Below are 23,159 nucleotides of genomic sequence, written 5' to 3'. Positions count from 1 at the left end.
GGCAGAGGGGGTTAAACCAGGGAAAGCATGCTGGTCGGAAAGCTTGTCCCCAGGGTGTCAATTCCCATCCAGACTTTGCATTGTTATATGAGCGCTTTTCAAGTTTAAGTAGATCAGCATTTATATAATCTGGTTTTCTTTGTTGTGAAAAAAATAATTTGAAGTAACAACGGGCAGAGAAACAAAACATCATGGCTGACAATTGTTTGTTATTACATTGTATCTTCATTTGTCCTATTACCACACGCAACATCTACAATCTTTTTTATGTTTAGACATTACTTGACATTATTATTATTACATGTGACTTGTTAGACGCTTTTATCCAAAGCAACTTACATACTCAATATTGTGGGCAATCCCCACAGGAGCAATTTGGGGTGAAGTGTCTCAGGGACACAACGACATGCTGAATGCAGTGGGGTTTGAACCTGTGACCCCCTGATCCGAACACCAACGCTCAACCCACTGCACCACAGTCTCCCCATGTATGACATGCATGCTTTTCTTAAACAAGTACTCTATATTTTGATCGATTTTTAAAAGCACCATTTGTTAACCTCTCTATAGTCATTCAATGGTAGAGCTTGGGTGACATGAATGCAGAGATGGTGTAATGAAGACCCCGAGATCAGGTCAATAACCTTTTTCTTTTTTTCATGTAACCCTTTCATAAATCAATAAAACAAATCTGTCCACTCCTTCCCGGCATGATCAAACAACAGCGTACGACTTGTGAGGTCAACGGAGTGGCGAACAGCTGACCTGAGACCAGCTCACTGTGCGAAGCAATTAAGAAGCAAAATATGATTAATACACCTGAGGATATGGCACGAACATATTTCAGAGGCAGTTTAATTAAACACCCCTGCATAGCTTGAAACGTCGTCGTTCCTGATCTTGCTTGTGTGATTTAACTGCGTATATGTTACACAAAGGAGATATAAAGAACAAATACAAATAATTCTCAAAGTTGCGCATTATTTTGCGACTACGTCAAAGTAGAAAATGATTCCATGTGTGAAAGTATGTTCACTTCACATGCAAGTTGAGTTCCCTGTTTGTTTGAATGGATACTTGTGTTCTGCTGAGCAGTCGCACTTTTTGTTCTCATATCAGCTGGTCCCAGAACAGTAATCCTGCAGGAGAGGCTCAGGCAGAGAGCCAGCTGTGCTTTAGTTTGATGGTTCATTTAGTAGCAGTCAAAAAGCCACAACAACTGGATCCCATAGACCTGCTATGCGAGAGAGAGAAACACTTAAAGTTAAGATTTACAAACTGCATAAGCGGGTGGTGCAGTTATGAGGCATAAATCTAAAGTATGACACTTCTTGGTGCAACTCATTATATTAAAGATCTGCAGTGCATGGGGATGGAAAAGGAAAACACTGCAGCACACAGAGCGGTGACTATAAGAGGAAACTGTTTCAGAGGGAGGCGGTGTGTAGCCTCAATGCTGTGATTTTCTTTTTGTAGCCGAGAGGGTTTTTTATGGTATATTTAACAGTTACAAGAGATTAATACATGTTTACTTATTCTCTTTACTTGATCTAAGGAAGATGTGGTTTGTTACGTTTGTTTAATAACATTTTAATAGTATTTTGTGTTTTTTATGACAATCTTTGTGCGATTTGTACGAGTGGAGCTTTAGTTTCCTAATGGACCATATTGGGTACACCTAATTTTGTGATGAGTGAACTCAGTGTGTAGAAGCCATGAAAACTGTAGGGTGTTCACAGTTTGTCTTCATGAGCAAAATCAATGTATTTTCATAATGGAAAACATACAGGAATTCAACAGCAACTGTCAAACCGACAAGTAATTTAAGCTTTATGTATTAAGGTAGTCTTGTTTGAGATCAATTACAAATCTATACAAATTCAAATCAGTCGCCAACAAAGTAACAGTCAGAAAACACAGGATCTGTCAGTGGGACAATTATTGATTCTAACATCCAGCTTATAAAACCACTAATGGTAACAACAGATCAGCGAGATGTAAAGTAAACATCCTAAACTTCCATCTCTGACGCAGATACAAAAGAAAATTGGGGCTACTTCCAGCCGTCCGGTCCTTTTGTGCCATATAGCCGCGTGATGTAGGACAACTTGAACCAAATGGTGCTGCAGAAGAGAAAAGGAGAGAAGAGAAAGTAAATCAGAATTTAGTATAAAGAGTCAGCAGAAATGTAAAAGAAAACAGAGCAGGGAACATAATATTATAGTCCCGCCACACTTTTCTTTATATTAACAGAGAGAGAGTTGCAGGATGGTATTGTTATGCTGGGTTAATGTAATTTCAATAGAATTGTCACTCGTTTTACAAGAGTTAGTCGATAAAATAGATTTCTACTGCAACAGTGTATAAGAAATAGATTTGCACTGCGACAGTATACAGTATAAGAGATTCACACTGTGACGATAAGAAAGAGATGTGTACTGTGACACATATGAAACCCCATTTAAACCTCAAAATACACTCTATCCAATAATAAGCATGAAGCTGTGAAACACACAGGCACACGGAGGAAGCAGCATTCTTCAGGCAAGATGAAATGTCAGTGTATCCCACTACCGCCTAGGTAAAAAAGCCATTTTATTGCACACATTGATTTAATGATCAATGAACTGACACATTTGCATAATGTAAGATCGCTGAGTTTGCAGGTGAATCTGCAAATATCGGATTGAAGACAACCTCGTGAATGTGGTGACCTTCTTTAAGTCAGCAAGAGCTAGCACGTGCATCCTGTACCCCCCCCCCCCCCCCTCCCAGGAGAATCTGTTTAACTCTGCCTTATTATGTAGATGGGAATCAATGTCAGCAGGGGTTTCAGTTTATAGTGACATACTTTCTTACAAAGCATAAAGCAAGTTGATAAGATTTAACTATCCAAATTATTCATTCTAACTCAGTTGAAACCCGTTAAATTAAATTTATAATTGCAGAAATTAAGGGAGTATGTGTATCACTTTCTAATAACCCATCAAGTATGAGTAAGACTCACTCGGTCATAAAAAGGTGAAAGCTTACAGGTGTAAATTATTGATAAAGAGCCATTGGTGTCTTAATTAAGTCGTAAATAAACAGTGGTAATAAATGCCCCACTGTCTAATAGGCCTTTAGACAACATTGCAGTCTGAAACGTTAACAAACCAATAGATGTCACAACAACAAACCATAACGTTGTTAATACTCATTTTTATTAATTTTGTCAAAGAATTTCCATATCACATTAGATTATCTTACTATAAGAACAGCTCTATAATTAACCATTATTATCAGTTATTAACAAAGCCTACAGTTACAGCCTTTTATAAATGGTTGCCTTAGAAAGTGAAACCTATTTTTCCTCGTATAAATAAGATTGTATTCTTTCCTCTTATTTCAGACATATTTCTTTGTCTGCGCGTTCGGTGTTGCGCGCGCACGTGTGTGAGCGCTCTTGCTGTTGTGTGAGCGTGTGTGAGTGTGTGCGTCCAAAAGCGCAGCGGGACCTCAGAGAGAGTCAGGCTGTGCACAGAGAGGCAGAGACACTCAGAGTTGGACTGCTACCGGCGTGTTTGTAGAGACAAATCTGAGCAGAATGAAAAAGTGAAACCGCGATCCTGCGTCTCTCCCCCGAAGTTTGATTCAACAACCAGCAGCAACGGCAGTGCTCCATGAGCGGAAAATCGAAAAGCAAAGAGGATAAAGACCATGCCTCTAAAGGTGAGGGAAGTTGAACCCGAGCCAGAACCACGATGGGGGTTTTACGCATGTGTTTTTCTGTGTTTTGCGCATGAAAGAGGGAATATCTGGTTTTGTGATTATGCTGAGCTCAGCATGTTGGCCACTCATGGTCTCCACAATCTAGTATGGGAAAACACAAGACAGACTTACTTTTAAATATTGTTGGACGTATGTTACAATGTAGAGGTTTATATATACAAAAAACTCCAGAAATTGTAATTTTATATGAAATGCTGTTGATGTAAACAGGGTTTTCCCTGTACGAGTCTTACTGCTGTATTACAAAAAGGGGAGGAGACCCTTACTCCTTGCATGGGGTTTATTGCATGGTGCTCAAGATAAATCACCTACCATGTCTCCATTATAAAATCACTGACATAGGCTTTAACCCCCACAAAAGGGGCTCAGATGTAATTTCAGCGGTGCGCACACATTCATTTTCTAACCCCTGGACACTAATAAAAGCAATGCGCTATACACCGCAAAGGAAACTGGGAAACTATCATTACCATGGACACAAAAAAGGGTGTTGCCCGTTAATCTATGCAGGAGACCCTCGTCATTCATAGAACATTAAAGATGTAGCTTTAAGGACGTTTTTTTTAATGAAATCATTAAGTTAAGGTCAATTCAGCTTATTAAAATAGAGAAACGATACTTTAAAAACATGGAAATGGGAGTTCATAGTGAACATTAAGAAAATTCAGCCAACTAAACACAGAGTGATCATTTTATCATTTACATTAAGACTTATTCAAAACAAACAATTATTCCAATACGAAATAATTGCCGTTTCTTTACATTGATGGCTTCTCATAGGTTTTAGTTTATTCAGTAAACCACTTTATACAACTACAGGAGGAGTTTATTTAGTTGTAAATCTTCTGCCCTCATAATAGATAGCAAACTAAGCAACACCAAGAAAGTGTGGTGGTTTTTCTTTGAAATGTTCACTGGAAATTACTTTGAAAACAGATAAAAACAGGTATAGGAAAAAGGGAGTAAAGGCCTACTGTATACTGACTTGATTATTTAAACACTTTAGTAGCTTACAGCTTGTACAGAGAAGAAGATACCAGTGTGGCCGTGCTTGTATTTTTGTTTCTGAAAAGCTGGACAAAGTTTGTGGAAACAGCCAAGTTGACTTAAACAATGATAGAGACTACTCTTCACAGTACTCATGTAATCACGAAAATACTTTGAAAGATATTAACCAGTTGAAAAAATAAAAAGGTACAAACAAACGTGGGGTTGATTTTCTCCCCCATCGGCCAAAAGGGGCAGCAATGAGGCTATTCTTCACTTGAAAACTAACTTTGACATGCGACACAATGGAGACATGTATACGTTTATGCTGTTTAGGAAGTGTTTTCACATCGTGTTTTTCGGTTTTACAGAGAAGGACTGTAATAATGAGTATTTAATGTATTGCTTTTGGCATGCAGCTAAACTGCCTCTCCTCTTCCCACAGCTGCTTCCCTGAGCCTTTAAATTGTATATTTTAAGACACTGCTAAGCAGGGCTGGCTTGGCTAGGCTATCAACCACAGAATAAAACTGAATTAATAAAATGGGAATACAAAATATTTTCCATACGGAAATGTGCCAGTAGGGGTTGCTATAGCAACGGAATGTTCAAGGAATCTAACTGCTGCTTGCAGGATAGCATTCAAGCTTATTTATGACAACTTTACACATAAAGCATCTTTAAAATGATACAAAGCCAACATATCAATAGACAGAAAAAGCAATAAAGCAAGCCAATGAGCAAGGGGGGTCGCTTTCATCAAGATACATCCCCCAAGAGACCAGAACAATAATATCTCGTGTACAGAATCGATTCCAATACAATCGTCCTGTGACACCAGATATTTGATCTTTCAGTATAATGCTGCCCAGTACGACGTCAGCAAATAACATAGGAGTCTCAACAAAACAAAACAATTGAATTAAAGCAGTTTTTCTTCAGGCGCTACAGCATTTAATTATTTAGTACAGGTGTGTTGGCATCGTTTTGTAGTGAGCTTGAGTTTAAGGAGCATCACTCCCAAAGACTGGAATAGATTATGCCTTTAAATCTTGTTTTATAATGATGAAATAAATTACAATAAACTACATTTAAGTTCATGCTTTCATTATAGAAGTAGAAAATAAAAGTAGAAGGAACAATTAGTGAGGCCGAATTATTTACAGTGAATAGCTTGAACCTGCAAAACGCAGAGACAAAAACACCAGCAAAGATTGCTTTTAAAATAGCTAAATACGTCAGGTCAGATGTACTTTTTGACTTCTTAAGCAATGACTCATTTCCCATCGAGTGGACAGACATGCGGCTTTATGTGTCACCTTGTTCCATTCTTTACATAATAGCCTGATAGTGGCATTTAGGATTAAGTTTGGGCAGACCAAGAACCTCATTAACATCTTGTTCTCAAAGAGATTATAAATGTGGATTAAAACTACTTGTGCCTGTGTGTGTGTGTGTGTGTGTGTGTGTGTGTGTGTGTGTGTGTGTGTGTGTGTGTGTGTGTGTGTGTGTTCGTGTGTGTGTGTTTCAGTGTGTGTATGTGGACTCACAAATAAGCAGGAGATGATTCAATAAGAGACACTATAGTTAATTAACCCTGATTGTGACCCAGCTATTCGGCAGAAACATGAAGACCCATCCCATAAATCAGTGACCCACATCTGACTTCTCACAGATGAAGTGATGTCAGCATCACGCACTACAAGCACTAATGAGCATAACCCAGTTGCATTGTAAAAACGTTATGGATCCCCTGATGTTTATAGCACCATCATCAGGACACATTAAAATGTATTTGGGTTACTTTTGTTTATGACAAAACACCCTCAAAACGAATAACATGATTGAATTTGCATTTGCGAACACAATAAAATGAGGAACATAATAAACACTAGGTTGAAATTGTAGATGTCATGCTCATCTTAGCATTTAGCTTAAAGCACTCCCATGGCTTTGATAAAACATCATAGAGCCAATAGTGAGGCTTTTGACTCTTAGACTTGTTTATCTATGTTGACCAGTTTGTCCCACATATTATCTTATAAGTATGTTTTTAAATAAAGTAAGTCCTGAAAATATGTGTTATAAATGTTTCCATTTATATTTGCACAAACAGATCCATAACACTTTATATTAAGGTACACAAATTAACCATCAACTAGTTGTTGATTAAGATGCATATTAGCAGTATATTGGCTCTTTATTAGTCATTATAAAACACTTTGGCGTGCAGTTGTGACGCGCCGAGTCTCCTTCAACTTCATAAACGGACGCAAAGAGCTTTCAACTGATTGCAATGTATTCCCATCGGCGGCGGTATTTGACGCTCAGGGAAGCACCGCATCGGTCCATGTCGGCGGCAGTTAAAGGCAATGTGAGCGTCCATTCCCATTGGATAAGTAAGTAAGTATTCTCCTTACTCTCGATTGATTTTACAGTGATATCTGCACTACTCATCTAGTAAAAAACACCAGATTATCCTCGTTAATTACACAACATTGATTGGTTTAAAATGTGTACAATGCTTTTGTATTTTTCCCCTTCGATTCGGAGAAACAAATATTTGTTCTGAGTTTAGGATTGCCGAAGACACTACGCTACCCATAATCCTCAGCTATCGTTCCACTTTGCTCAGTCAGTCACCCTGTCCGCTACAGTTTGTAGCTTCACTCGGACCGCCAGGTCATCATCCAGAGCTCTGCTGGGTCCTATTGCCAGTCATCTGAAGATCTGTGGGTTTACCGCACATTTTAAAGCCTTGACTCCAAGGAGACTAATGGCGCACTTCCAATACAGCGCGGAGCGCGTTTTAAGCGTGCCGTGCCCGTTTTTGGTTGCCATTCCACTAGGCGTAGTACCGGCTAGCGGGTACTATTTCACAGTTTTAATATTGAGTATGCTAAACTAGAGAGAGAATCGCTGGCAAGGGGGCTACAACTATAACAAAATGAACATATTTTACCGTGATTTAATTGTAATACACGTTTTCAAAATGATGCTGAAGTAACAACATACTGATACCGGTTAGTAAAAACCACGAATTAATGTTTTAACAAGTCTTCAGACAAGACGGCAGGCGAAAAACCTTTTAAAATGCATGTTTTCTAAATGGAGATCGGCTAATCTAACGCAGTAAATGNTTCTGTGAATAAAATGAATTGTTATGTCTCCCATTTAAGTTTCACCATGTAAGTGACTGTACCTTATACCGCGGTGAACACAGTACAAATGTTTCCTTCTAATAACTGTAATCCAGACCGTTATGTCAGTTTTAGTAAATAAGGACCACTAATAAACGAATAAAAGGGAAGTTTCTCGGGTAATTAAGGGTGTGAGTAACGACGGTCCGAAATACCAGGTACGCTCTCCACGTAGTCTTCTACAGTTTACACTTGTTTGATAAACTGTTTCGGTATGGTGTACTAGACACACACCTTCGTAACTCCTCGAGAAGTTTACACCGAACGAAGGACCAGTTGTAATGGTCTTGCCTGGCGCCATTTTCGTACCCGTTTCGGACCCGCGTTAATCACCTACCCTTAATACCGAGAAACTTCCCTTTTATTCGTTTTATTGTGGTCTTTATTACCTACTACATAACGGCCTGATTACAGTTATAGAAGAACTTGTACTGTGTTTCACACCGCGGTTAGGTACAGTCACTTACAATTGATGAAACTTAAATGGAGACATACACAATTCATTTATTTCAAATCAGAACGGAACTTACTTTAAGTCTGGTTGAGATAATGGTTACTTGACTCGGAGGCATGGTCACTCACTACGGTTTTCTGGCCGTTCATGAGCCGCGAAGTGAGGGGGTCGGCGGCCTTCAACTATTCTGCTAGAACACGTTGATCGGACCATGTACCGTCCATCTGTAAGTACTGCTATCTGACTGATATTAAAAGGGATACGCGGTACTTCTCATTTTTCTCCAGTGCAGGGAGTCTTTCCGTTACTGACATCCACCAAATGATCGGAATGTGAATGTGAACATTCCTAATCTGTACCATAACACAAATACACTACTGTAAACCTCTTGTGTTAACTTCTTTCTACTCAACGTACATATACCATCGCAATTCGTGTGACTGTGTACGATCGCAATGGTAATGATCGGACATATGTACGGAATCACGTGCGATAGTAATCGATTATAAATGGAACAAATGTGAATTCACGAGGATACAACACAAAGTCCTGCACGTGTCTGTAAATCTCCCCCGATAACGAGATTTTGAATCTTTTTCCGAGGGAGGGGGGGTGGGGAGAGGGGGCTTTTTGCATTCTTGAAAAAAGATTTTTTTAATTTTGGTCCCTAAACAAAACAAACGCCAGGTATAGAGTTAGTTGTATTACAACCATTGATAATTTCTGTTTTTCGCCTGTTAAGACAAAATTACATCAAACTGGTACATTTCCGACACGGAATTTTATGTGAGTGATTACTAATTTGGTCAAGTTATGCGTAATAAGAATAAGTATAGTAAGAAATACTCGCGTCATTGCATTCCATAGAAAAAAAAAAAAGAAAAAAAAAATGTTAGAAAAATAAAGTAATATCACATGTTTAGCTACGGTAAAGTAATATATAACATTATAGTGGTGTCTATGGTGTCATGTGAGTGATGTGAAGGGGGAGGGAGGGAGGGAGGTTGGAGGTGGGCGTGTACGGGGGTGTGCCCGCTTTGGTTTTTTTTTACGAAAGTTATATTGAATTTCTCCGGACCTGTGCTCAAAGGGGGTAAGTAGGTTTGGGTAGTTAAACTTCATTTAATAACAGGGGAACTTTTGTTTGACTTGACTAAAACTTATAAAAATAAACTATTTTGGTAATTAGACGGGAGTTACAACTGTAAAAGACCTAGAAGAGTCTCTAAGAACGTTCAGGCGGTTTAATACCCACTGCCAGTAACGCCCCGTGTCGCGACGTCGACGTGACATGTCCTAGGGTCGTAGACGTGACATTTACGTGACTACCGTGTGTGTCGTCGTTCGAGTCTGTCGCCTACCTGTCAAATTAAAAAACTTGCACCAGACTCTCGAGTATACTCACTTCCTAGCCAAACAACATAGACATCTTCAAATCCTTTAAATCCACGCAGTTATACCCCGCTAGTATGCCAGTACATCGGTCACCACTTGACACTGATTTTTTAGTGGGCACTGAGAGCTTGGCCGGGTGAAGCCAATAGGTCGATATTTACAGTTGCCCCCCTCAACCCCCTACACCTGATCATGAAATATGGCTGGCCGGGTGATAGCATGGCCGGGTAGCCTTAAGACAGGCTACCGGTCAGGCGGTGACGTGGTCGGGTCGTGTGCATTTGACAGTTGCCCCCCTCGAGCGACGCCCCTTTGCAAAACCTGTATCACAGGCGCTAGCCTCACCCTTTATTAATTATTATTATTATTATTAGACTCGTAAAAATAGGAATTAAAGGGGTTGTAACACCATTTTTTGTGTGCAAATTAGGGACAACCTACATGACGTTTGATGTTTTTCGTAGCCAAACCAAAAGAGTAGTCTTTTACGTCTGGCCGAGTTTGTTTGTAAAAATTTTAGTAGTAGGATGTGTATGTTTTTTTAGCTAAAACAAAAATATAGTGTAGACTGCCTCCTTTAAGTGTCGAGAGTGATGGCTAAAAATTAGGAATTAAATTTAGTAGTAGAAGTGGTGCTAGTAAACACAAAATTACAAGGACTTAACTGTACTTTCGTGACTGTTTATACTTAACAGTTGAAGTAATTTTACAATAATTTGCCGGATTTGAGTCATTAAAGTGGTAAAGATGCGTACTGTTGGTGTGGAACAGGCCCAAACCGAGAGAGCGGCGTGTCACTTCGCAAGGGCCGTAAACTGCAGTGAAGGCCAAGGGGTTTTGAAGTTTTACTTAGTTTTTCCTTAAAGGGGCGTACAAGTCTTTTTAATAACTATAAATAGCCTTGCCTAATAGCGTGGGAAGTAAAAAATTTGACTGCAAGCTCTAATGATCTATCGGGTTATAAAGTAACGTGTTTGTCAACAACCCTCCGACAGTGTCCGAGAAATTGTTGCTCGGTAACTTTTATTGTATTTTGCCTTTTTTTTATTTGGGTTAGTTTCATTTGTTTGTTTATTAATAATGGTTAATTAACTATGTTATGTCGCTGGTGTATATGCCTGTTACTGTTGTGATTAACTAATCCAGCGTTGTCCATAGATTAATCAGATTAATGAATAAATAAATCATTTAGGTATTGAATTTGTCTCTACCAGTTGATTCAACTCTGTACCGTCTTTTAGGTATGTTACCTTCGCCCCTGTCACTTCACAAGGTGGCATACACTCTCTCCCGCTAGTTCTTTTCTCTCGCTCGCCACTCCCCAAAATCCTCGTCTACTTTTCCTGGTGTCTTTCTGTCTTCGTGTTATTTTGTTCATATAAATCCACAAATAAAAAAAATAAAAAAAAAAATTTAATTGGCTGCAAACAGTTCTCCCCCTTCATTTCAGGGGACCAAACAGGGGATATGAGGTATTGAACGGTACTCTTTGTGAGTTTTAGTTTATTTCGTATAAATTTTTCCCTGTAAATGCCCTGTGCTAACTGGGCTCCTAACCACTGGTTTCGTCCGTCTCGTGTACTAAGTGTGTATCGGTATACTTCCGGCCTGGCCTGAGCCTGCCGAGAGAGGGAAACGAAAAGTCGACAGTCTAACATTTGTTTTCAGTGCACTGACCCACCGTCTTACTGTCGCGAATGTTTCCATACATAAATAGCGTCGCTTGAGATGTAAAATGATTTAACACCCGAATAGTACAAATTAAGCCGGTGTTGTCTTTTTTTTGCTGAAAGCGAGAGAGGTCTTCCCCTGTCCAGTCGGTTTTCAAGTTTTCCCGGCAACGGGCCTCGTTGTATATCGGGCAATGGATCACGTACAGGGACCAAACACAATATCACATACATATGTGAATTTACATACTCTAGTAATTCCTAGGAACATTGAAAACATATCAAAGTGAGGTTAAATTTAAGTCACCCTGACGTTATTCAGTTATTTCCTAAGATACCACGAGCTTAAGGGACCGAGACTTTCTCAACCGGACCCGGACAACAAATTAGGGTGTGGCAGAGTGAGGGACTAAGCAGGTTATCGCTGCGAACAGTCCCAGGAACCACGTCAACACTGCGCTAGCTCAAAAGAGGAAGTCGAAGTATCACCTGCGTTTTCGAAAGTTGACTACGTTACATAAGTAGGCGCCTATCACATAAAACTTGGCGAGTCGCCTTCGGTATGCTTAGTTCCGCCAGGTACAGCCGCCGTCATTTCCGTTACACTCGAGCGAGTATATGGGACCCACTTAGTTTGCCCTCCTAAAATGGGAGCTGCCTTCATGCGATAAGGGAAATGTACAGCTTAACGAAGGAGAGGATGATGTACACATTAGAACGTGATGAGAGTTGGTTTGCGATGGCTAAATAGGAACAAGAGATTTGGAGAGCGAGAGCCTAACACTAACGACCCATGTAGAAAAAAACATAAAAAGGGGAAGCGCCGCCTAGCCTCTTTGTGTATAAAAAAGGCGTTCAAATCCTAACGGCTTCTGTGATGGTGATTGGGGGCGGGTAAAAATTTTAGGAGGTCGATAGCAAACCCCTGATTGGTACACGAAACGTTAACTGTTTGGGCGCACTAAATCAGGAGTTCGAGACACTAACCAACTGGAGGTTTGACGTAAGGTATACACTTTTTTTCGTTGTCCAAAGCATTTTTAGTTTAGTATGTCAAAGAAGTCGTCACGAACACAAGTGATGATAACATTAATAGTAGCTTTTAGCTTTTCGCGTGTAACATTGTTATTTCACCAGCAGCCATCCGTAGAAACTTTTAGTAATGTGTAATACGAGCGAGGTGCTCGCGAGATGCCGCGCGAGAGTGAGGATTCCTAGGTAGACCTCTGCCGCCACCTAATTGTCAACTACATTATGTAATTACACGGAAACAAGACGGAAACCACCACTATTATTTGCGGCTTTGTAGCTACTAGAGACCAACAAAATGACTCTACATACACAAGTTTTGTTGTTATAATTTCCCTATAAAAACAAAGGGATTTTGGAAGTAAAAAACTCTTGTTTTTTGATGCATGATGGACAGAAGGGTGATTTAGAAAAAGAGATATGACAGGACGCCAACTTCCTGTTTATACCGTTACCTAAGTCTGTCCTTTTTCCAATGGACGTGACGATTAGTATCTAGCTCCCGATCGAGTCTGGTACCCGCCCCCTCCGTCCTCTGGGCCGTTGTTCTTTTTGCTAGCCGTTTTACGCTCACCGAGCCAACGACCCGTTAGTATTACTAATTTACGCTTTATTTGTATGTGTTGTGATATTTAAAATTACCTCCACCTAACGTTGAACCGTCATACATTGATAATATTAAAACGTCCCGTTATAGTATTATAAATCTTTTTATTAAGAAATACTATAGCGACAGAGATAAAAATAGAAGAACAATAATTAGTGTAATTAAACACTCCCTAGGTGATTATTCCCGAATAATGGACTGGAATTTTTATAGGGATTTGAATGGGTCACCCATCCACGACTTTATGTTTATGAACTAGGTTGAAGAGTGAGGAAAGTTATTCGTAATCGTCCGGATAAAAATTCACGCAACTCTTTATATTAGATACTGTGTTTTTAAGTGGCGATGGAGATTATTTGTTGACCCTGCTTTAAAGGATAGTTTGCCTTTACAAATGGTGCGCTTTATCACTGCCTGGGTTTTGGTTGAAGTGCATCCAAATGCTACTGCGTTTGGCTCATTTTCCATTTTTCATTTTCAAAAGAATCGGAAACACCACCTATAAAAATAGCACTTTACCCCTGTTTACACCTATATGCCGTGAGCTGATTATCGAGCCTCCATTGTAACAGTCGCGGGTATACTGTGTATATGCGTGGGGATTGTTGCAGTAGAACATTTCACTGTAGCGACTGGTACATTAATGGGAAACCCTAAATGTTTGAGCACCCTCTATGAAACGTCAAACTACCCCACAGCACCCCCAAAATAAATCTCTGGTGCCGCCACTGAGCCTGACTATTTGTGTTGGGGGGGGGCCCGACTTTTTTTCCCCTCCAAATGACAGAAAAAGTTTGAGAACCACTGAATTAGAGGGTTATTGAGGAAAAACTCTAAACTAAAGTGTTATTACTTGTAGAATATGGTCGTGTAGAATAAGGCATTAATAAGGGTTTTATAATGACTAATAAAGAGCCAATATACTGCTAATATGCATGTTAATTAACAACTATGTTGATGGTTAATTTGTGTAATATAAAGTGTTACCCACCCGTTTTATTTGTTGGTTGTGGTGATCCAAAGCAGAGCAAAATGGCTTTATTTGGCTATGGCTCTATAATTTAGGAGTACAATGTGTGACGTCGGAAAAAAACAGAACATTTTATGGCTACATAGACCAATGTTAGGACTTTTTTGAGACAGTTTGGAGTGTGACTATATGTGACAAAGATGATACTCATTGTTCTCTCAGCAGTGGTCAATCATAAAGTGTGATAAAAGTTTTAAAAATGTTTATTTTCTTCGATGCTGCTTCCATTCCTGCCATTACCATGATTACTTTTAAACAATGAAACTATATGTGTGGCAGTAAGTGCATTTATATTACTATTAGAGGTGATAGTAGTCACAGGGATCATGTCCTTTAATAAAATAGTATTACTCATACTGTGTTATGAGTAAATGAAAAAAGGTATTTTGGCTCAGATACAGAACAAGTCTTTATTCTGTCGCTCAACATAACACATCCACTCTTCTCCGCACTAAGAAAAAGACACTAGTTCCACAAAGGTCCTGTTCTGTTATCTGATACTTTGTAATTTGGCGCCATCTACTGTCTGCTAATGTAATCCACTAGACGTAAGTAATGCTCTCCAAGATCTGAAGGGAAACTTAATTGACTTTTTCTTTTAAATAGACTACAATGAATGCATCCTGGCTACCTGCCCGGGCTGTAGTAAACTGTGCCAAAACGGTTCTGCTTTAATCTCTGTGGTTTGCTATTTCAGGCCAAGGCTACAGAGGCTTTTGGGGGAGGTGTGATGTGTTTGTTCAAAGTTACAATTCTATTTCAGTTCAGTTAAAACAAAGATGAAGAAAGAAAGAAATCTGATCCAAGCCATCAGCTTGATCTAACGGTTATTTCATCATCACAGAAAGCCACAGCATAATGGAGCAATTATGTGGGCATAAACAACAATAAAACAGCCAAATAAGATTATTTTGTAACCTCGAGCTTGAAAGGAAATCAAAGTCAGATTTATATCAAAGATATTTTTCCAAGACAGACTTGACATTTCTGTTTCTTGTAGCTTTACACTGAAGTTGCTGAGTGAGCATGTTCTGCAGCAACATCCTGCTTCATTGCATTCAGAGGCTTTTATAGGCAATGAACTCCAGGATGTGCAGCAACAGACACTCTGTAATACTTTGTGTATCCTCTCAGTGATATAAATGCTGTTGTGTTTTAGTAGACTGCTTCACAGGAAGCCTTGTAACAGCACAACCGTGTAATGGTCTGATAACACAGAGTTATGGCGGGCCTGGACTGGACACACTGCTCTGAGTGTGGTTACTAAATACAGTAATGTGCTATGCTATGGTGTTGGGCATTGTGGATAACCCACAGAACCACAGAAAGATATAGTGCATAGCTATTAGGAGTGTGTATTTCTGTGTATACTGTGAGGGTCGGCCTATTTTAGAAACCTTTGGAAATAAGGACGTTTAGCTTAATTTATTCTAAGTTGTTGGGTAAGAAGGTTATAACCTCCTTACCCTTTGAGTCCCCGTAAGGAGATTTAAAGTTGTTTACATCAGTTTATTTCTATGCAAATGTTCTTATATTATCTTTATTATTGTGTTCAAGCTCTTCATTGTCGCTATACGATGTTCACACATAAAGGAATTTTAAACTCCCCAAAACTCAGATTTTTTAAACGTTTGGACTATTCCATCAAATGTAAATAATCTAGGTAACAAGTTAAAATATTCACATAATCTGAGTTTTGGGGGGTTTAAATTCCATTTAGTGTGGACATTGTATAGCGACAATGAAGGGCTTGAACACAATGATAAAGATAATATGAGACGAGTTTCCTTGATATATTTGGTATTTTTCGGTATTATATAAATAGTTTGTAAGAGAGAAAAGTTTAAGTTTGAGGTAGTTTGAAGGTGAAGATCACCTGATGTGTTTAGTTATTTTTGTCAGTAAAGTAAGCGGTTAAATTAATTCAGGTTGCCTGTGTTTGGTGTTCAGACTCTCATAATGTTTCCATAGTCTACTTTTCTGTTGATGCTCGCTTTGAGGCACTTAGCGCGATGAATCACCAGAAGGCAGATTTACTCAAGAAAATCATTAGGTTTAATGCCAAGTCGCAGCTTTTACAGAGGTCTGACTTTCACTGTTTTTTAACTGAGTTAGAGCTAAAAGGTTTTGTTGATTTGTTGAACCCATTAGATCGACAGAACATACTCAAACAATTCCTAGTTCGTTCTTCTAAAATATGCTGCATCCCTTGTGTTGTTTAGGTATTGATATTGGTTAAAGAATGTTGATAGTGGAAAGCATGCATTTTGATGACACAACCTTCGACTTGGCTGATACGTTTAGGTTTGTGGATCAAATGTATGGCTTCAAGTCAGGTGACCTGGTACTTGTTTACTCCACTACATTTATATAATACCTTTAGTTACTTCTTTGGATTAATAATGTGAAATATAATCAACACTTAAATAAGACTTTAGTTACGCCTGGAGCAACATTCACAAGTCACCCTGCAGTATACACAGTATCAAAGCTTGTAAATGTGCAGCTAGTTTTAATCACAAAAGCATTAATGTATAAATGATTATAATCAAAACATAATATATTATTCTGAAATGGACCAATGTGCATAACTAATTATTTTACATTTGGAACTTTAAGTATATGAGTTGCTGCTTTTACTTGAGTAACATTTTGAATGCTGGACTTCTACATGTACCAGTCTATTCCTACACTCTGGTACTTTTACTTAAGTACAAGATCCTTGAATTTGGAAAGGCCTTTGGCTCCCTCCCTCTCTCATTGTGCCAGATCAGCGGGGCCTCGCGATGAATCTTTAATGACCGGTTCCAAAGGCTTAATGGCCTCTAATGTTCTGTAATGATCTTCCGTCAACGCCATGTGCGCGGCCTTAATGGATCCAATGCCGTGGAGACTTCTTTGCCTTGAACTTCAGTAATTCCTCCTCTTTTGGTGGAGCAGCAGCACACAACAGGAAGTGCGAAAAACCATGAGCACAAGAAGGCTCCGGAGCTCCAGGGCGCAGCATGAGTTTCCCTCTCCGCCGATCGGCCTCAGGTAGGACCGGGGGAACGGTCTGAATTAAACAGATTTAGGAGATTTGACCCGTGCTGTTGTACATTTGCTTCAAAGATCTTTAAGGAAACTTACAAAATTAATTCACAACTGATCTTTGTGTGTAAAAGTATTTGGGAACATGCTGTTATAGACGAGAAGAAGGGATACACTTTGTAGGTAATGAGGTCAACAGTAAGGACATCTCTAAAACAATGCCATAATGCCTTGGTGCTTTTGTGGATGTAACATAGATAGATAGAGCTCATTTTGACTATAACAACTTTTAAAATATTATATTTAAAATAAAGGAAAATTGGTTTGAAATCAGTTGATCATTTTTTAGTTAAAACTAGTATTTTAAGTAAAATGTGTATTTTTAACTAATTTAAAACTTAAAGCGCTGTCCGTGGTGCTGAAAGCAGAGTCGGACGCGCCCTTCTGCTGAGAGACTGCTCGACTGCAAACTAAATGTGTATGAGATACATCTACTCATTAACTACATCGATAATGCATGGTCTTGTTTTTCATGAGCAGTATAGTTGTAACCTTAGTAGCCTTTGTAATAGACGGATATTTATTTCAGGAACTGTAATCATAAACTTGTATCGGTGTCCTCCATACTCACAGGACAGATACATATTTTAGAGCTAAGCAGAAGTCTCAAATGGGAAGCATTAAATAAGCTGTTCAGTTTGGTTTACATTATTTTTACCAATATTCTTATTGAAGGTTTCAGCCCTCTAGACTTATAATTGACTGAAAATGTATATCAGCTTGTAGGGCGGTTTCTTACGTCGTTCATTTGGCCAAAATAGGATTTAAACCTTTTTACTTTTTAACTAAAATGTCCTTAAAAGTGAAAAAAAGTATGGCTATTCTAGCTCTTGAAAAGACAAACATGTGTAAACTAAAGCGGCAACGATTATCAACACAAAAAAATAATTTCCACACACTCTTGAGATTCGTTAAAGTATTTTCTGTAATCATACTAAACTGAAAACTGTTTGTCAGAATAAAACATTTAAAGACATCACTTTAGACTCGGATAAATTGGGATCTATGAATAAATGATACATCCACAATCTGGAAAATAACATGCAGATTAATCAATATTAAAAAGTCGTTGTGCATCCCTGTTGTAAACACGTATTGTTCAGTGGTGGTTTGCAAAGTTTTTAATTACATTACATTACATTTCACTTGTTAGATGCTTTTATCCAAAGCGAATTACATACATTCAGTACTGTGGACAATCCCCACTCAACGACATGCTGACTGCAGTGGGACTCGAACTTGCTACCCCCTGATTCGAAGTTCAGCGCACTATTCACTGAGCCACAGCCTCCCATAACCTATTATGAAAACTGCTGATCCGCTTGTCATTATGCTATAACTGGCATCCATAGTTAGACTGAGAGTCACACATAAGTGCTCTCTCTCTCTCTGGATATCTTCTATAAATGTTCTGTAGTAAATACCGTCAGGATCTATTATTTAATTGATTGTCTAAGTGCAATAATCTAAACAGACTTTTGTTTATGTGTGATTTATCGACGCAATCCATTTATTTATTTAAGAGTATTTTATCATTCCTGGAAACAACTCCCTTCATAATTATTTCTCTCTGTGTTGTTTGGCTGCTTATGTGTTTCCACTAATTAACTTATTGATTTTGGTGTTTTCTGAAACATTAAATTAGTTAATGTGCTGATTTAACGCCAAAGGGTGAGGATATGTTCCTCAGAGTCACATAATATCTTGTGTTCCCTGAAGCGTCCATTGTGCTGTTACGTCTTGTTTGTTGGCTTTTGCTTTTAGGGACACGTGGTGTGGTTTTAAAAGCAAGGAGCTCATAAATGAAAGATGAATGCTTAGCTTTCAGTCATTTCATTACAGTGGGTGTAAGCGTTTGCTCTCATATGTTGATGTTTCAGTTGACGCCAAAGACTTGTTATTCAATATTTCATGGCTCAAGTGTTGTCTCTCGGTTGGAAGTGGGTTCATTTGAACTACTGTATACCACAAACTATATTTATACATTTACAAGGTTCTTACCTAACCAAGAGGCCACAGGTGTTCTACTCCTTCAGTCAAGGGTAAAGACTCCCTTTCAATGACCAGGTCCTGATCCCAGTTTCTGTCAACAGTCCATCACTCTCTCCTCTACCCTCTGTCTGATTCTCACAGCCCCAGCTCCAGCTTACAGAGTTTTCCTCCTCTTCAGTCCTGTAATTTACTGCTCACCACATCCTCTTGCTGTCCAGCCATCGATTTTCACTACCTTTCTCCCTGGTGAACAACAGCAACAACAGCGGTCCTTGGCTCTGCCTGCTGCTCGGCGCCAGGTGCCAAAGGTCGACCTCGGCCGTGAATCAGGCGGCTCTTTGTCCGCCGCCTCGTCTTCTATGGACTTACTGCTGCCATGCGCAGTTGCAGCTGTATCTGCCATTGACAGTTGTGCATCCGTTTCCCTGCGGGGGCTTTGCCTGCAGCCAGTCGACATGCATGGGTTGGCTGATTTCACATGTTCCTCCATATTGGTGGAAATGCAAAATGAACAGCTATAGAAAAAACAACATAACTCATCCGTACTGCTGTCTCCGTTATTCACATCGTTCTTCTTGCACGCTGCAGCCTTTCAGCAGTGGTGAACCTCTGCACCAAAATAAGATGAGAGCCCCTCCTTCCTCCGCTGTCTATCTCAAACACACACACACACACACACACACACACACACACACACACACACACACACACACACACACACACACACACACACACACACACACACACACACACACAACGTACACACATGCACACCACGACCTCCTCTACCCCCTCCTCGTTCTTCTTCATCTTCCTCCTCGCGGCGGGCAGGGCTGCAGCAGTCTTATGAACAGCACGGCTGCATCATGAACCGTTTCCCACTGATCCGGCCCCGAGCTGTTTCACTGACAAACATCCCGGTTGCTGCATTTCTGTCACGGATAGCGTCGACGAGCGGAGCATTGCCGGGGGAGAGCAGAGGGAGAGCAGCAGCAGAGGAAGAGGAGGCAACAGCTGCAGTGAGCACCACAACACCCGCCTGTGTCCTTCGCACCAGTTCATAAGCTTGTTGATTCGCCACTTGCACCCGGACTTGATGCACCCTCTTCATCCTCCTCTCTCGGGACAGCCAGAAGAAGAATCACCTGGGGGGGGGGGATATCACTTAGACAGCTTTTGCCACTCGGACCCCATGGGGGAGAAGGGGAGAGGGGGGAGGTGAGCCTCATCACTGGCAGATTTCTGGATTTGTTTAAGAACTTCCATGAAGCGCCAGGACGCAGCGATGGAGGATTCGGGACGCGTTTTAACATCGAGGGACTGCTGCAGCGGCCGGTGTGCGATGCGAACTGAGCCGTGGGTGGTGTAGTAGACCCCCTTTTTCCGAGCACAACACACACACCCTTCGCTTTATCTATATCTTCCAAACGGGACGCGCAGACTTGTTTCACTCCACCCGGGGAACATGTCCCGGGCAGCGGCTATCGCGAGCTCCCTGATCCGCCAGAAGCGCCAGGCGAGGGAGAAGGCGAATGCGTGCCGTGGCAGCCCGAGCAACAGCAAAGGAACCAGCGAGAAGCCGAGCAAGCTGAATGTGTTCTCCCGTGTCAAATTGTTTGGATCGAGGAAGAAACGGAAGAGAAAGCGACCACCAGGTGTGAGAATGACGGATAGAAAAGTGGGACCTCAACCATCTTCATCAGCAGCAGCAGCAGCTTCATTACCATCATCACTTCCAGCCAACACCATTTTCTCTCATTACTGAGGCTGGTCCTTCATCATTCATCACCCTCCTCGTAGCAGTAGCTGAGGAATGTATCATGTTGCATGCCAACACAAACATCACATGTGAATAACTTTGTGTAGTAGGCTACTGCAGCAAAGTGTTGTAGCAGCATGTGTCTGTGATAGCTAATGTTCTCATTAAAGCAGGATCCGTATCCAAGCAGAGCTCCAGCTCCTCCTGTTCTCACATTTCATCTGTCAATTATTTTGTATTTGTATGTAGACTACGCCACAGTGTACAGGGGTCAAGGATCGATATTGGGCCCTGGAGGCCCTGTGATAGGACAAATAAACAGCTTCTCCTCCTCTGATACTCCCGGCTTCTTGGTGATTGCTGGATTTGATACATGTGATCACATGGCAGTGATATGGAGTAAACACAGTTAATGCTTTTGTCTATTCTGCTCTTCTCAGAGCCCCAGCTAAAGGGCATAGTGACCAGGCTCTCCTGCAGCCAGGGCTTCCAGCTGCAGATGCAGCCTGATGGCATCATCGATGGAACAAAGGATGAAGACAGCACCTACGGTAGGTCAAAATCTGACCTTTGCTCGACAGAAAAAACATGTCCATCCAAGTTTTTCCACTGATGAACTTTTTTCGTCATCTGTTTCAAAATCAACCTTGGCTACAATTTCTATTATTTTCTTTAAAGCTTAATCTTTTTTAATCTTTCCCTTTCCCTGTTTTCGCTATAAAATGTCAGAAAACAGTGAATAATGGGCGGCGTGTGGCGTAGTGGGTTGTCCGTAGTGTTCGGATCAGGTTCAAACCCCACTACAGTCAGCATGTCGTTGTGTCCCTGGGCAAGACACTTCACCCCAAATTGCTCCTGTGGGGATTGTCCACAGTATTGAGTATGTAAGTCGCTTTGGATAAAAGCGTGTAACAAGTGACATGTAATGTAATGGCAATCACTATTCCCAGAATCCAAGGTGACATTTTCAAAATGCTTTTTTTTATCCGAGCAACAGTCCAAACCTCAAGGGTATTTACTGTACTAACATAAGATTCAAAGAAAAGCACCAAATCCTTACATTTCAAAAACAGTCTGTCAATCTATTAAGAAACTAACTGTTTCCAGCTTTCGAGAGCTTAAGTTTCCATACATGGGAAGATAAATGTGTGTACTTCAAAGCTGGTACAAATCCATACTAACTTCCTGTAGCTGTAACGACAAATACATTTTACAATTAGCTACAGCACAGGGTTGAATTATATCTTGTAAAATTGCTCCACTTCAAAGTAATGTAGACTCAAACCACGCTTTCTTTTGATCTCAATATTCACTACGAGTTCAAAATACAACAGAATATCGCAACATATTGAAGGTTCAATATCTAGCAAGATCTGGTTTAGCTTAATTCCCATATATGCACTTTGGTGTACCAATATACCAGTTTAAATCCAATTTAGTGATAGACTTCTGGAAATCTGTCAGATGTGGGAGTTTAATCTCAGGCAGACACTCAGCAACATGTCAAGTGTTCATTTAATTAGGAAACTGGTGGCTGCTTTTTCTTCAAATGTCAGTTTTTATCTACACTTTCTGTGTTAAATGTTCCCTGGCTAGAGCAATCCGTTAAATCTCCACACATTCAACAGGATACACATTGCAAAACCTATTTTCTAGGGGTGCACCGAATGGGAAATTCTTGGCCGAAACCGATACCGAAAATAGGAAACAGTTGGCCGAAAACCGAATGCCGAAAGGCCGAAAATGATTAATAGAAATATATATATATAATGTATACATTTTTTACCAATGTTGTTCAGCTACCTGATTATGGAAAAATACATGATTATGGCAAAACTTAACTTAACTTAAATAGTAATCACTATTATGGGTCCATAAAACATTTATTCAGCACTTTTGAATGCATACAGTACATTAATTCCAAGTCAAGTGCATTTTCTCTGTAGGATAACTACAACAAAGTGCATTCAGAACAAAGCCAAGGTGCATAAACATCTAGGCCAGTAGGCCTGCAACAAAATAGTGTAAATAAAGACTGTAACAGCCAGGTCTTCAACAACAACAAATGCACCTATAAGTGCATGCATACAAATGTGCAAACTGGATAAATCCACATGAATGTAACTATTTACAAATGAAATTACAATTCAATTTCAAGAATCTTTAAATCAGGCT

At 40.0% G+C, this 23,159-nt stretch overlaps 1 protein-coding gene across 2 annotated transcripts in view; it reads left to right on the top strand.

Annotated features, from left to right (window-relative positions):
• Nucleotides 1-3,492: 3,492 nt before the first annotated feature.
• Nucleotides 3,493-23,159, top strand: part of fgf13b (fibroblast growth factor 13b) — a 37,886-nt gene continuing 18,219 nt past the window's right edge. The window contains exons 1-2 of one of the 2 annotated variants that reach the window (XM_010796337.1): nucleotides 3,493-3,711; nucleotides 21,425-21,535. In XM_010796337.1, coding sequence (XP_010794639.1) covers nucleotides 3,663-3,711; nucleotides 21,425-21,535 — 160 coding nt within the window. In that variant the 5' untranslated portion in view covers nucleotides 3,493-3,662. Of the gene's footprint in view, nucleotides 3,712-20,455; nucleotides 20,881-21,424; nucleotides 21,536-23,159 lie in introns of those variants that run through there. The other variant, XM_010796336.1, reaches the window with a different exon arrangement.

The sequence above is a fragment of the Notothenia coriiceps genome, unplaced genomic scaffold (assembly GCF_000735185.1).
Source record: "Notothenia coriiceps isolate Sejong01 unplaced genomic scaffold, NC01 NC01_scaffold00037250, whole genome shotgun sequence".
Taxonomy (NCBI): Eukaryota; Metazoa; Chordata; class Actinopteri; order Perciformes; family Nototheniidae; genus Notothenia; species Notothenia coriiceps.
Note: the sequence above shows the minus strand (reverse complement) of the source record. Positions and strands in the feature narration are given on the sequence as shown.